General features: G+C 39.4%; 1 protein-coding gene and 1 long non-coding RNA gene across 3 annotated transcripts in view; both read left to right on the forward strand.

Annotated features, from left to right (window-relative positions):
- The window catches only part of cdkal1 (CDK5 regulatory subunit associated protein 1-like 1), a 211,727-nt gene that overhangs the window by 147,151 nt on the left and 47,755 nt on the right, over nt 1-16,821 (forward strand). For both annotated transcript variants that reach the window (XM_010732365.3, XM_027286342.1), the window contains exons 11-12: nt 1,633-1,813; nt 11,954-12,016. In XM_010732365.3, coding sequence (XP_010730667.1) covers nt 1,633-1,813; nt 11,954-12,016 — 244 coding nt within the window. The remainder of the gene's footprint in view (nt 1-1,632; nt 1,814-11,953; nt 12,017-16,821) is intronic.
- On the forward strand, nt 12,025-13,845 carry LOC113747266 (uncharacterized). The gene is made up of 2 exons (XR_003463510.1): nt 12,025-12,413; nt 12,499-13,845. It is a non-coding gene; the product is annotated as an uncharacterized LOC113747266 (long non-coding RNA).

The following is a 16,821-nucleotide window of genomic DNA, read 5'->3' on the forward strand; positions in this document are numbered from 1 at the left end:
TTCTAGACTAAACCTTCCAAAAAAAGTTACTTACTGATGAGCAATGTGGGTACACACTAACACAGTAGGGAACCTTGGCTCCATAAAATGAACTGTATTTCCCATTTTCAGGACACTTTACTTAATTAATTATTATGGGATGCCTTCAGGCTGTAAATAGTCCTCTGTTTACATAACAAAGTAAAGGATTAAAACTATGTATTTTGTATTAAATACTCAGGAGGTTTAGAAGCACTGCTTGAGGGTATTCAAATCAATTTTAATCACAAACAAAGAAATATTCATTTATTCATTCATGTAACAATTCAATGCTGAGATTTTTGTTTTCAATTTATTTAGTTTTACTTTTCCATTGGGGAGTTGTCAGGCTGACGTGAGAGGTCAAGGATGCCTGTGCCTGGAGGCCATTGGTATATTTTAATGACAATCAGCCAATTGGAAGTCATCAATAGGTCAGGGGTTATCATGGGGTTGCAGATGCAGGAAGTTAATGTAATTAAAGATGCATCATGCTGTCGATTGCAGAGAAAACATTCTTTCCACTCTTTTCTTAATGTCTTTGTTAAGCTGTCTTTCTTTTTGTCGACCATGTTCTCTTATTTGTGTATTTGTTTCTTATCTTACTGTCTTACAGATTTCAAGGATTCTGAACAATAGATAATCTTTTTTATTTTTTTATTTTTTTTTGCTTTTCTTGTAGCAGACTGCTTGACACATAACACATTGCATTAAGAGGCTCCAGTCTCCCACCCATTCCACTGCATCTAGATATTTGATGTTAGAAAGCTTTTAATCCATTTTTTGGTTTGCTTGTATTGAGAATGATGTCAAGTTGTTTCCATACTTGATATCATTCCCAGTCTGAAGAAAAAAGGTCACTCTAGCAAATAACTACATTCTCAGAAACAAGCAATTGGAAAGCCAGCTTGTCAGAACTAATTTGGACTTTGCTTCTCAACATACTTTTTAAGAATTAAATTATGTTCCCAGCAGAATTTTCACATTGGCAATTTAGCCCACTTTGGTAGTCTGGACCTACTTTAGTGATCAGAGATGATGTTAAATGCCTTTGAGATGAATCTTAATCATTGAAACAGTATGCCAACATTTCAAAACAGCATATATCTCAACAGGAATGTCAAGCATGTTCTCTAAAGATACATGGTTTTCTGACAGACAACGATGACTAAGTCTCTTACAAGCCATCCAACTGCTGTCAATACAAACAAAATATATAGAACTTATCAATGCATCTATTCCCACACCCTAGTGACTCTGAATAATCCAATGAGCCAACGGGTCAATAATCAATAGCCATTGATTCGGCAGCAGAGGTCGCTAATCAGGGTTTGATTGGCTGAATGACTCCTTGGGGAAAGGCCTAAGCTTCCTTTAATGCTGGTGCCCCCCATAGTTTTATCAAAGACATGTATCCACAGTGGAAGAAGAAGATCTGAAGATTGGCTTCATGGTTGCTCTGTCTGATGTATTTATTATATATATAATTTTGTTTTGTCAAAGGATCATTCTTGCTATTTTTCTGCAAGACCTGAAGTTAAGTATAAGTTAGTACTCTCCTCAAGGGGACCCTAACAGCAGTTGTTTTTTAAAATGTCTCTGTGTCTCTTTTAGGGTTCCAGGTGTAACCATTGCCACAGACATAATCTGCGGTTTTCCTGGTGAGACAGAAGAAGACTTCCAAGAGACAATAGACTTGGTAAAACTCTATCAATTCCCAAGTCTCTTCATCAACCAGTTCTACCCCAGACCCGGTACACCTGCTGCCAAGATGGAACAAGTACCAGCGCATGTGGTGAGTGTGGACAAGGAGGACTCTTTTAATACTAGTCTTATGGCATATCTGAATTTGTCTAAATTTAGCTGCCCTTATTGTGATCACAGACAATAACTTAGTGCAGGACTCTAAGTTATGTTTTGTGACCTCACAGAATCCTATTTTGGCAAAGCCAAAAACATGACCTGCCTGACACACTGTATATACACTTATATACTTACACTGGCTACTACATATATTGTACTGTGAGTGCACACACAAAACTGCACGTGTATTGAGGAAACTGGCTGGCCCCCTGTCAACTGAAAATGTGAAAGCCTGTTCCATTTCTGTCATGATTTACGTATGAATTTTAATATTACTAATCCTGAACGACGTCTGTAGGGGGAAATGTGTTTGTCCCTTTCAGTCAGACAGACAGACAGACAGTTAGTACACATACTGTATGATAGCAAATAGTGTTAATGTGTAAATGTGAAAATGTTAAAGCCTGCATTTGGTGTTGCTAGTTACTGTAACTGGGACCAGAAAATCCAGATTTATTTAAAGTCCAAGATCTTCAGGGTGGGACTGAGTTGAGCAAAAGGCAACTGACTGTGATGGATACGACATCTGTCTACAAAGCCTCAGTCAGTCTTAAAACTGAAATGTCTCCTTAAATGAGTAATCATTATACGAATTGCCACAGAGAGAGGTGAATTTTTACACGGAGAGCAGAGTAACTGCTTGTTTCCCAGTAGTAGCTGCTGCATTTTAACCTCTTTTTTGTTTTCTGTAAAACCACACAACTCCTGACAGGTTCCTGCGTCTCTCTGCCACTCTCTCTCTCTCACTCTGCTCCAAATTAAAAAAACACTTAACAGCTATTGAAGTCATAATTGTTAGGAAAGGTGTGTGTCAGAGAGCGAGTAAGTGAGAGTGTGTGTCCACTGATTGGATACATAACCATCAGCAGTTCCAGGATTTTCTTGACCTTTTGCCTGATAGTTTGGCAGAGCCGAAGTTATCTGCAGTACAATTGTAAATCATACATCCACAGCAATGTTGCTTATGACCATTGATACTCTCTACAGTCCCTACAGTGTATTTTTATGCTCATTATTTTCATTATGTTCAAGTTTTGGATTGGATGCACAATTATACGCACATACTGTGATTAAATTAAGTTCTGTTCCTTCTTTATCTAATAATAAGCAAAAGGAATTATTGCTTGTTTAGCATTCAGCTTGGTATTTTTTTGGGGCCAATAGACTCAAAGTAGTCCCATACATAGTTGCGTACTTACATCATTACTTACATCCACATTTAATCAAGCTGTAACAGTTCCAACATTACTCAATGTTAACCATGACACGCATGCTACTTATGCTTGTTCTTTTCTTTAGTTTGACCTCGTACATTATGCTATAACCTATACTGTATGTTCTATCTGTTCGTACATTTGCACCCTCTCACTCTTTACCATCAAAGTGTTGACACATCTCTTTCAAGTGGAGCGTCTTCATAAGTCATTCTCTTTTTCTCTCCTCCCTCCTATCTTCCTTCATTCTCTGAGGAGAAGCTGAGTGTGTCTTAGAGGGATCACTCCCCAGACAACCACATCACTGCTTCTCCTCTTCTTATCTTTTTTTTCCGCTCTCCTTTCCTTCTTCCTCCTGTCTCATCCGACTTTTATTGTCAACGGTTGGATGTCAGCATGCATCTATCCAAGACTTCATTCCGCAGGCAGCTCTCTGATTGTCAGACTTTGGCAGATTGCTGGCTCCTGTGGAAACCTTTTGCTGTCAAATCAGCCTTTTTTTAGATACAAAATTATTTTAATAGCTACTTTTATTGTTTATTTAATGACTAAGAGGTTTGTACTGAATTACAGATTAAGCATTAAAATATGCATTGTAAATTGTCTAAAATACACAGGCAACAAAGGGGGTGTCTTGTTTCACCTAAACCATTGTGCCTTTTTTTTTAAACTGCCTTGAATACAATCACATGTTTTCATTGTCATCCTGCATCCCTAATAGCAGTTTCACTGGTCGTCTAAATATTGAAATTGAAGTTAATTGTGGGTATATTTGTGCTTGACAGAGAGTAGTAAAAGGTGAGAGAAGGAGAGAGAGAGAGTCAGAATAATATGTCAGGGTCCCTGTAACTGGTACACCTGCTTCGGTGGTTAAAGCTGCACACAACATCACATCATCAGTCACCATGCACCTGTTCTTACACACACACACATATACAGATAGACACACACACACAGCGAGTGGTGGCAGCTAGGCGACGTCTAGGCCATGTAGGGTCAGTCATTAATAAAGTGCACCAGATGGTTTGTCTGGAACACAACTGTGTTGAATAGCCACAGGAGGGATGGATGGAGAACTAGATGGAGTAGGAAGCAGAGACAGAAGGAGGCCTGAGAGAGAGGGAGAAAAGGTATAGAAGGATAGGAAGAAAAGATAAAAGGGAAAGGGAGACGGATGGGGGAAATAAAATGAGACAAAAAGAAACAGCTACAGGGACCTGAAGGGGCACTACCTCCTTTAGAAATGTAATTGGCCATTATGAGTGCTCACCTGCTAAATATGGCAGCTGATGATGAAGATGTCAATCTCACCATTTGGCTGTGGTAAAGGTGGTGGTATGTGTCCATGGACGTTAACCATACAAATGTAGCACACTCTGCCTTTTAAAACCAAGTGCTGATATTTACCTTTTCTTATCTTTATGGGATGCAGACATGACCTTTCCCAGCACCACTGTCAACTGGAGGCAAATCAGATCTTACTTAGTGTGATAGTACCAGCACATTGTTTGTTTTTTTTTGTGTGATTTAGTGTTCTTTATTTTACTGTACCTTGCAGAGCAGATGAACCTCAGTGGTTATGGACTTGAAAGCAGTTTGAGGTCATTGCACCACTGGAACACATCGAGAGGCAAGCATATTTTATGAAGCGGTTAGGCATGACCACATAATCTAGGGCTTTGACAGCGGTGGACATTCTGTGTGATGAGCTGGTTAATTGAACTGTCAATACAGCCCATTCTCCAAAATGCAAGCAGCCATTCTCAGTCACCAGTCACTTGTGTAAGAGTGTGTGTGTTCAGGGTAATAGGCAGAGATAGATAATGAGGACTGAAGGTTGTTTGTTTGAGAAAGGTTCCCACATGCCTTGGATATCCTGGAAATTTGAAAATTAGTTTTCAGGTCCTGGAAAACACATTGGAAATGAGAGAATAAGTAAAGTGATCTTGTCTTTGTTTTCATGGAGGGGGCTTTTTCCCTAGCTACAGTACATTTTTTCCTACACTCACAGTTCTCATTGGAGAAAAAAATAATAAGCCAAAGGGCATTATTAATATATTGCTTTGGACAAAGGGAGAAAATGACTCAAAATTTAGAGACTGCAGTTGGCTGAAAGAGTAATTGTCATTAAAAGAAACAATAAAAAGCAGACTCTTCTCATGAACCAGTTAGTGTGTCCAAGTTGTTTTTCCATATTTTTGCACATTATCAGTATACTGTCATTATTTTTATGATGTTGCATAAAAAATATGGTTTTGTTTCAGCGTTCTGATTTCCAGCCATGACAAAAGCACATATATTTGAATAGAAAAAACCCACAGACAGATTTATTTCAGTAAACCAGTGAGCTTACTGAGAGAGCTGGAGAGGGTCCAGCTGCGACGTGGTCCAGGTGTTTTGAGGTATCTGTAGGTCTAACTTATTACCTTTTGTAATAGATGATATATGAGAAAATACAGGATGGAGCAGAGAGCAGAGACAGATGGAAAGAATAGGAGACCACAGGGATGGAGGGATGGAGGGAGAGAAGGGAGCATGTTGAGAATAAAAGGATGTGAATGCTATTAGCTTGGATCTCCATAATCATCCCCAGGTGACTAGAACTTAGCCTTGATAAATGGACTTGGTGAGTGTAGAGTGTGTGTGTATGTGTGTGCTCGGATTCCTATTGGTATGCAAGGAAGAGTTGAAGAATGAGCAGCTGCTGGAGAGAAAGATAGAAAAAAGTGATAGGGAAGGAGATTAACTATTCTGGTGGGACAGTGTTTTTAATTTCCCCAGGTTGTTATTGGTTAAGAACTCCATTACCCACAAGGCACCATTGCGGCAGCTGTCAAAGTGAAACAGCTGGCCCAACACTAGTAGCTCCATCTCCTAGCCTCACTATCATTTATCTACGCCTGGACATCCACACAAACACTTGCATGGACACATACATGCATGCTTTCTTCCCTCTCTGTCCCAAAAGCACACGCAGTCTCTCACACACATATCAGGGGAGATAATAACACTCAACTAAGGGCAGTCTAACAGGTATTAAGGTTGCGTTAATGGTTAAGTTGCTGTCTGGGGCCAGGTTGGCCTGAATTTGATTAATGAGGAGCTAGTACACTAATAATGGAACGGATGACACATTGCATTTAATGATCACAGTTTTTGCTTGCCGCATTTAAATGCGTTTTTTTCTAATCTGAATAGGTCATCAGTATGCTAGTCATCCTAGAGTTTTAACTAGCTAGAGGGTCTGAGCGTAACAATGTTCTAAAAAAAAATTCCAAATACAGTGGTCCCTCGTTTATCGCGGGGGATACGTTCTAAAAATAACCCGCAATAAACGAAATCCGCAAAGTAAGTTTTACAATTATTATACATGTTTTAAGGCCGTAAAAGTCCTAACCACACACTTTTATACACCTTTTTACACACATTTTGTACAGTACTCCCTTAGTCAGTGGCGGACTGGGACAAAAAATCGGCACTGGCATTTTGGACCAGCCCAGCCCACAACCAGGCGAATTTTTTTTTCTCGTGCGCCCTAGATGCGCCGTGCGCCCTGCGCTACGCGGGCTCACGGAGACTGCGCCCTGGGCGGCCGCCCGCATTGCCCATATCTAAGACTGCCCAACAGTGTGTTTGGGCTGTGTGATCTACTGGTTATATATATATATATCTGGACTTGTTGGCCCAAATAGCACGTATGGCACGGTATGCCAGATTATCAGTCCGTGCCTGCCCTTAGTTAATCAGGACGCAGAACACAATGCGCGTTCATACTGTACAGTACACTGTAAAAAAAGCATGCAAAATTACACAAAAAAAATCCGCGAAACAGCGAGTCCGCGAAAAGTGAACCACGATATAGCGAGGGACAACTGTATACAAAACACATAAGTGTAGATTTTTATAGAAGAGGATGAGGGGTTTATTTGATGCTGCATAGAGGTGATAGTGGTGAACAAAGCATGAAAAAAATCCTTGTTTTTTTAAATGAAAATCTAAGGCATGCACACAGAGCAATACAATAGAATGAATGGAATCAAATAATACATAAAAAATAAACAAATAATAATAATAATCTTACAGTTCCCCTAATAATATAGGTGATCTATCAGATACTGGCTCAAAAGGAAAAAAACAAAGGTGAACACGATTTTCTGAAGGCCAGTGAAACACAATGAACAGTGTGAGTGTACCAACTGTTTTTAACTGTTTTACTCACCTGAATGTGTTTTAATGACTACCATACCACCATGTTTATAGTCTCTTCAAAAAAAAATGGAGAGCTGCAGTAAGACATTTCACCACGCTGAGTGTGAACATATATCTGTGATTAGAAACTCAAAATAAAAAAAATTTAAAAAGTTTTCTGTGAAGGTTCTCAGTCATCCAGGTCATCTTTCTTCAAAAAAGAAAAAAGTTATGTCCCTTTCTCTAGATTAACACAAAACATTAACAGTTTATACCATGAATACATCTTAGTTAACAGAACATGCAGCATATCTGACACAAGTCAACATAATTGGACCATGTTATGTGCAGTGACCTCTGTAGAGACAAAATGGTCACAGACACAGATCAGCACCATTGTGACCACTCTCATTGTGATGCTTTATGCTTTAGGAAGTGTTAATCCTTGCACATAGAAACACAGCCGCACATGGATAATGCCTGAGGTTTTTCTTGGAGTAATATAACACGTGCGTGCCGTAGGTGTAGGCTCTATAGCACTAACATCTGCCTGTCATTAGGGAAAGACAAACGGGCACATGCTGGTAAGCCTGGAGCTCATATAGTACAAGCTAAGGCAAGATCACTGTTACCTTGCCCCACAACACTCTCACACATGGGCATACTGCTGTACAAGAACACACACACACACATTTCTATTGCCTTAGAGTCGCATTGAGCATGTCTATGTTTTCAGATTCAGATTTATTTTTATTTGCTTGCCAATTTGCCTAAAATTTACCTTTTAAAAAGCTGCCACTTTCGAGACAATTTTTTACATGGCTTAATATTGTCTATCAATCAGCGGTGTTGTTAATTATCAAGAATAGTTTAATCAGGGTAATTACACTCATTGCCTCAGAGCTTCACAGCAGATATTCGTACTTCAAATAAGATAGTGTTATAACAGCAGTGTGTAAGTTTGTGTGCACTATAGGCAGCACAATGTGTGTTCCTGCCTGTGTTTGGAGTCTGTATATGAGTACAAGTGTATACATCCATGAAATGTCACTTCCCGTTAGACCCAGCATCCGTCTCTGGTGGCAACAACAGATGGACGTAATGGTAACAACCATCGTTCATCATCACCACTGTGACAAGTCCACAGACACCCACACACAGACAGTGGCTTTGTTTTGCTGGGTTGCCACTAACACAACCTCGATGGCATGCTAGATTAACTTCTCTGGTTGATGGAGCACACATGCATGCACGTGCACATACACATACCTGTATACAGGTACATTAGTATGCAGCACATTAATAAAGCTCTCAGAAATAAAGATGCAATGAAATAGGAAAGGTAACACTGACTTTGTGAGAGATGCATGATTACTTGAAACATTTGCATTAACAAGGTGGTGGATCTCAGATTATGTAAATGTAGCACTGTTTTTGATGGCGATTTCAGGTCTGTAGGAGCAGGTTGCAGTCGTATTTACACAATACAGTTGTCCCTCACTATAACGTGGTTCACCTTTCGCAGCCTTGGTGTTTCGCGGATTTTTTTTGTGTCATTTTGCATGCTTTTTTTTTTTACAGCGTACTGTACAGTATGAACGCGCATTGTGTTCGGCGTCCTGATTGGCTAAGGGAGAGGTGTTTAAATAAGAGAGAAATGTGAGAAAATGTTAATGCCTGTCTGAGAAAAGTGTATAAAAGTGTGTGGTTGGCGGTTTTACGGCCTTAAAACATGTATAATAATTGTAAAAAATAAAGCTGATTACTTTGCGGATTTCGTCTATTACGGGTTATTTTTAGAACGTATCCCCCGCGATAAACAAGGGACCACTGTATAACATTTTTTATATTAATGAAGCAGGATTGTTTACGTAAATAAATATTGTATAGCTAGAGACAGGTGTATTGACCTCTTTTATGTTGTGTCTTGTCGGAGAAGTATTGGAAAGTAAGGGCGTCTGAGTTAAACAACTGCAATCCAGACTGTCACATCAAACGCTTAATGTTTAATAAAGTCTGCTTTTCATTTCTGGTTGTTTATATCAGCTTTACTTAAGTCTCAAAATGCATATGAATAGCAGAGCATGTGTGGCATCTTGCTTCATATTAGCAAAGTTCACACATCTCCGCCTCTCCAGTGCAAGCTTAGTTAGTTCTAGGCAGAGTTTTTGCTCAAGGGTACTACGACAGCAGCTGTTATGAGATAATGAGAACATTTCTCATTCACTTCCCCTTAGCAAACTTTTCCTACTAGTCCAGTAGTTTAAACTTAGGATGTCGCAAATGTCTTTTGACATTTCTCCTGACCTTTGTGTAAATATCAACAATACTTCAGGAAACTAAGACTGTTGGATTACAAGTAATGAGATGAGGTGTCCTCTTCATTAATTTCTATTATGGTAGGAGATATGAATGAAATGGTCGTCTCTGTATGAAAGCCTGCTGGTTTTACCTCCTAATAGAGTGAGGTTACACTTTCTCATACTTCTCTCTCTTTCTCATTTGTATCTTTTCTTTAATTTGTTTTATTCTCTCTATTTTTCATTCTGTTTTCATGTTCTTGTATTTGGCATGTTTTCACACTTTTGTTCATTATGAGTGCACAGCATGTGTCTTTCCAAGTCAGTGTGTGAGTCTGTGTTGGAGTGTGTGCCTGGGGTGTGTGTTTTTTGTATCTGTGTGTGCGCGCACTATTGAACTGGATAAATTCTGCTGGGAGCTCATTGGTGGTCGAGAAATCCTTACCTGCAGTTACATCTGTCTTACAGTTCCTCACACACTCACACACAGTTGACCATCACCAAATGCAGAGTGATGGTGAGAGTGATGAAAGGATGGAAGGAGGGGAGAGAGTGATGCTGAGGAGAAATGATGAGAGAATTGCTCTCAACTACGGTGCTCCAGGCAGAGGGAGAGAGAGCAAGTGAGAGTGAGAGAGATGAGGGGGGACAAGACCTATAGGGGGAGGATGGGTGAGAGTGAAGACAGAGTGATTAGTATGAGTATTCCTTCACTGGAGAAAAACACAGGGAGTGAGGGAGGGGTAGAGCACCAAGGGATAACGTGGAAAGGCAAAGAAAACGAGAGAAAGAGGATTTGGAGATTCTGGAGAGCCCTTTGGCAGAGAAAGCGAGAAGGAATCAGGTGAAAACAAGAATGAGAAGATGGCAGAAGGACAGGGGCAATGATTACAGGATCGTATGGATCTCAAGAGCTTTTGGTGAACAGAGAATGTGTAAGAGATGGGTGGAATTGGACCGTGGGGAAGAAAAAAAAGTTTAGATATACACAGATGGAAAGAGTAGAGACTAGGGCATGAGTGATGAAAGGACAAAGAGAACAGCAAAATCGAAATGATAGTTTGCCTAGGGCAAGGAGTACTGTACATTCGTTACTTTTAAACACTTGTACCCTAAACTGTACCTTTATTTTACCCCCTTACTTTATTTTTGCGTTTGTCTTTCTTGCGACATAATCTCTTTTCTGTTCACTTTGACACTTTTTTTTCTTACCTCAGCCTTTCCACTCCTCCTGTCTAAGGGCGTTAGCACAGCCTGTCATGTGTTCTCATGCTAACCTTTGAAATTATTTCCATATTTGTCAACTTGACCACACATACTGTACAAATTGATACATTTTTTTTCCCGTCTCTGCATCCACCCTCTCCTCCACATCCTCAAGCTGCCATTGTTTATCCTGAAGGTGCATTTATCTGTAACGATGCCTGTGTGCGATAGCAGAGCAACTTGTAGGTTGTTGCTCCGTATGTACAGATCTGGCCTAAGGACACAGAATCTAGCCTTTAACATATGCGAGAGGAGGAGAGAGCATGGCAATGAATGCATACTCCCTTTAGCTACATAGACTATACACATATCCTTCCCCCTTAGCCAGACATGGCCTAATCAGCGTGCTAATTAGCACTCTTTGTAACTGCGTCAGCCTCATGTAACTGATTGCATTAACAACTGCCACACATCAAACAGTCATGTCTCACGCTTGTGCATCTCATTACACATTAAGGACATGCAAGGTTAAGGCCAGACTTTGGCGGAAATATAATGAAAAAAAAGAGAAATATTTTCTGCCACAGCTAGTGGGCAAATAAATGTATTTTTTTCTCTCTCTTCATTCCATTTCTGTAGGCGTTGTTCTTAGCCATGGTGATTTTTTTTCCCTTCTGTTGACCCAGTAAGTTAACATGAGTAAAACTATTCTGAAAGTCCATATTTATGCCGTATGTCATTTTTTTCCCTATTTTTAGGACAAGTAGACGATGATGAGCACATGCCAAAGAACAATATTTTAGACCATGAGGGAAATGTATAAAAACAAAAAATATATAAAAAGTGTACGAATCCTGACGAGGTGAATAATTTGTCCCATTTACAATACAAGCGTTCACCTAAACATAGACTGAATTAATGTCTGCATTATATTTTTAACTATTAGAGGGTTTCCAGGAACATTTTATAATTTTTGATACCAATGAACAAGTACACAAGTCAGGTTTAAGTGTACAGTGTTACACAGGTAGGTCCAGGTGTTTTTTATTGAATCACTAACATAAAGCACACAGTATTAGTATTAGTAGGACAGTATTCCCTATCTAGAAATGGATTTTAAGTATAACTTTAAAATTCTATTATGTTTTCCTTTATTGTCTACAGAAGAAGCAGAGGACTAAAGAGCTCTCACAACTCTTCCACTCTTACAACCCATACGACCATAAGGTAAGACACCTGTCAGTGTTTGTGATCACTGGTTTACATTTCTGACTCTATCTATCTGAATGTTTGGTTTTGCCTGTAAAATATCCTGGTCTTTAATTTCTTTGCAACACGGTGAAATATTTTTTCTATTCATACATTGTTTGATAATGGTGAGAGCTAAGAGCATAAATTGGCTTCTAAAGCAGAAGTCTTCACTTGACATCAAAAGAAGTTGAAGGTCACCATGACTGTATTGTCTTTATGGCTGTGATGAGCTTGTTGTCTTCTTAAGATGGACATCTCTTGACAGCAATCTAGCGGATGGAGACAGCTCAAGTGTTTGTTCCTGATTACATTGTGATAGAGAGAGAAAGAGTGAGTGTGAGAGAGATTGAATTCTGAAGTCAAAGATAAATCTGTAAGTATATATGTTTGTGTGTGTCAGTGGGCTCATACATTATGAGGTGAACATCTGACAGAAGACTGAACATGTCTCTTTTCAGGCATGCTTATGATGATGAGACCCTTGTGACAACGTGTGTGTAAGTGCGTTTGTGTGCTGAGTTCTTATATAAAGACGTCCTTCTGAAAGTGACAACCCCATGGCAACAGCTGTCAACGCATTTTTCTGTTAGACTATCATTGGTCCTTGTGATCATGTAAATATTATTTTTCAATAAGATATTGTCTGACTAGTCGTATGACCATCATAATGACAACTGAGGCAAAATTTGAACAATAAGGGCAGAAGCCTGCTACCAGTGAATATTGTGCTGTATGTGTTGCTGATTGAAGGCCTCTATGCAGGAGGCACTGCACTGTCATTTAACAAAGCTTTAGCTTGGTGAAGTTTTTTTCTCTTTTTTTTTGCAGAGTTTATACCTCTAGTGGAGCTTGTGCCTGTGGTGCTGCTATTACACACTAATTAAAAGGATATAAGAGAGATCACGTTTTTACTGTGGCAGGCATGGATCTTTGCCTCCCACACACTTAAACACACACACATACACAGGCACACCAATAATAGTATACTTGTAACACACATGCACATAAGTGAGGGCATAAACACACACCTCTTACAAGCAGCGAATGTGAATTGAGCTAGAAGTTAGAAGTCTTTATAATACATTAACACGTTTGCATCTAAATGAGATATTTATTATTTTGAACATGCTTTCTCCTCGAATATGATTCCCGGAGGAATTTAGAACTGTGTGACAGTGTATCGTATTGAGCCTGCTGTGCTGAGCTTCTCCATCTCACATATTACTGAACACTTTGTCCTTTTATACCTTTTTGTGCTCACTGATTTGTGCGTGTTTTTGTGAACACCTTGATTCATGAAGGTTTATATTGTTCAAAGTAGAAGTTAAGTTATTCTTCAGCAAATTCTCTGGAATGTCCCACAAAGCCCAAGAAATATTTTTTTTATATAGATTTTTTGGTAAAGCGTGCCTCTGAATCTCTCGCACATTACTTACCACTTCTTAAAACCTTGAACAACACTTAGAGATACATAGAGGCACTTAACCAGAATTCTAGTAACAAGTTGTCATAGTATACAAGTCGACTTGTATGTGTGCATTATTTGTGAAAATACTGAGCACTATCTTCTCAAAAGATAGACTTTCTGTGAAGTACTACTTTAAAGGCACTGTATTGTCTCACCAGATCTGAGACTTCTTAATTCACCCTGAGCCAGTGAACAGCTTGAGATCCTCAGGGATAAAGCCCCTGTCCGTTCCAAAGTTGAGGTTAAAGATGAAACATGGCCGTAGTCAGAGTCCAGACCTTCTGAAGTGCCCCCTCCAAGAAGATATTATTAGAAATGTAAAAAAAAAAAAAAAAAACTAATTCTGTCAAATTTCTACATAAAGGGACACCCTAGTAGCCTCCCTGGTAGAGTACACACCCCATGAACTGAGGCTGAGTCCTTTCCACAATGGCCCATGTTTGATTTCCAGCCTTTGTGCCTTTCCTGCATGTCATTCGATCTCTCTCACCCTTCTTTTCTGAAGCCTGTAAGCCAGAAAAAAAAATAAAATTGTGCTTTTTTTTTCTCATTTTTATTTGGCTTAGAATTTTTCATACTATAAAATGCATTATTGCCAGCTATGTTAAAATAGAAATTACACATTGAGTGGCTAATACATTTGCAATGGTAAAACAAATACTCTGCTACATACAATCTTTCTAATCCCCAGCATCGTGCAATTTCAACTAACTTACTGATAATCTTGCCTATTTCACCATAATGTGGATAAAAACGAGTCAAAAGTAATCCTGTCTCTGTATGCCTCCGATAGCCCTCATGCACAAATATTTTTAACATGTCAAGACAGTTTCTTGCAAATCTTTTATGCAACAAAACTTACAGCCATGTTCCTCTAGATTTTATTCATTTTCCAAAGATTGTGTAGATGTGCACATAAATCCCCTTGCATTACAAACCCAGATAGCCGTGAGATATGATTTAATGATAATAAATCTAATGTCAAGCATGCTTCCTCCCAGATCAACCATGGTTCTGCCTGTCCTTGCCCATGTCCATACACCGTGAAAATGTTGAGGCAAATCAGCTTGTATTAAGACACTATAGCCGTTAGATAGAAATAGATGGAGTCTGATAATGTCCCTCATTTTACATTAAATTCCAGAGGGTGTCTGGCCTTTCAGCTTACAGTTTGTGTAAGGATGTTATGTGTTTACTAACACATCCACTTGTGTGTGTGTGTGAGAAAGAGAGCACACAGATTTAGAGGCAAGCAAGAGATTGGTGTCTTATATCCATTATTGTTAATACACATCGTCCTATAGGTATGAAAAGGTCATTAATAAAGACTGAGTCAGGGTAGGGGGTGGTGTGTTTGTGAGGCTTTATTGCTCCATAGCTTCAGGCTACCAACCAAATGAAACAATGTTTTTAAATTAACTAATTGGGTTTTTTTGTACCAAGCTTGTTTCTTAATCTCCTGTGGATAGTTCTGAATCACAAATGTGGAAAATGGCTAGCTGGCTTATTATGGCTGTCAGCAGGCTGTGAGTGAGAATAAATATTGTCCTTCTTTCTTTGTTTTCCTATTTTTCTTTCTTTGGTTTTTCTTTCTTTCTTTCTTTCTTTCTTTCTTTCTTTCTTTCTTTCTGCCTCTGTATATTAAACAGGGTTATAGATGTTGTTGTGTATGTTGTGTATTCATTCAGACAATTGTACTCATCTGGTGTGTGTATGTTTAACAGACAGACGTGTGTGTGTATGCGTGTGTGTGTGCATGTTTGTGATGATTAATGTGAAATATCCTATAGCCAGATGGTGCTGAACAAGGCCCATCCATCAGCAATGAAAAGACCAGTGGGCAGAAAGCTGGCGGAGCACTTTGTCTAGGGCCAATGCCCAGCACCGGACACACACACACACACACACACACACACACACACAGTCTGAAGCCTCTGTGTAACCCACTGAGCCACACTGGAGCCTTGTGTTTTGTTTCAGAGTACAGGTTCTTGCTTGTTTTTCTTCTTTTTTTTTCTTCTTTTTTTTTGCTGCCTGGGTCCCACATGAGTGGTGGTGTCTCACCCTTAAAACACATCTGGTGTAGTTTTGACACATACAGGTTTGCAGGTTTTGGTCCCAAGACAGAGTTTAAGGGTCAAATAGTTGCATTTTGTCCACTATTCTACTGCCTGATTTGTGTTCATATGAGAATCAGTGAAATCTGTAATGGCATAGCAGTGGTTAAATATGCCCAAAATGTGAAAATTGCCCTTCATCAAAATTAAAAAGCTAACCAAGGTGGCACAAACTTGTGAACATACTTGACATTTACTGTATCATCTGATACAGCCAATATTTTCAGCCTTTGATCGCAGCTGAGGTTTAGGTTGTTACTGGAGGGCTGTTCCCCATTTAATTAGGAGATTTTAAGATGGCAACTTTATGGTCTGAAGTCATTTTTCCTCTTACCCACAGGCCTCTGCTGTGCTTGATTTCTGTATTCACATTACAAGTAATTATTGTCCCTGTTTTTACTCATCAGTGAGATTTAATGAGAGTCCGCGTGCTTGTCTTGCTATTGTTTGTCTCAAGTGACCACAGTCTATTCCCATGTGCAAATGTGTAGTTAGTACACAGTACAGACCTTTCTCCCTTCACTGTGTCATCTGGTGTAACGTTGTGCTTCCTGAAGGCTTTACCTTTCCAGGTTGAGGTTGTGAAACTCCCATCATGCTTTATTCGTTCTCAGCAAACTTAACGTACGTGTGTGTGTGTGTGTGTGTGTGTGGGGGTGTGGGTGAGTGAGTGAGTGTCCATGCATTCAGCTGTTTCTGGCAGAGCTAATAAAGCCCCTCTCCCCTCTCACACCACACTGTCACAGTCTCCTGAGAACACACACTGGGACACATACATACATTCTCCATGCTGTGTTCATAGGCCTGAATGACAGGGGTGACAGTTTTCCCTGCGGCAAGAGAGGAGGGACAAGCTGTCAACATGGCCCGCTGCACCTGCCCAGCCACACAAGACACACAGAGAGAGAAAGAACTCAAAGTCAGAAATAGTGCAGAAGGTGGAGGTGGCTAAATGAAAGGCTGATAATGAAAGACTAACAAGAGAAAAGACAGCATTTGCAGAAAATAAAACACTTAATTACACTCAATAAACTTTCCCCCCTTCAGCTATTCTGAAATCCCAATTTGCCTCATAGAAGTTGACATAATTATTCGAAGAAATAATAATCATTTGAAGAAAAAGGAAAAAAAAAATGTTAATTAGTCCAACAATTCTCCTCCCCTCCCCCCAGCAGATCTTTTTTTTTTTTTTTTTT

This window comes from Larimichthys crocea, chromosome XIII, assembly GCF_000972845.2.
Source record: "Larimichthys crocea isolate SSNF chromosome XIII, L_crocea_2.0, whole genome shotgun sequence".
Classification (NCBI taxonomy): domain Eukaryota; kingdom Metazoa; phylum Chordata; class Actinopteri; family Sciaenidae; genus Larimichthys; species Larimichthys crocea.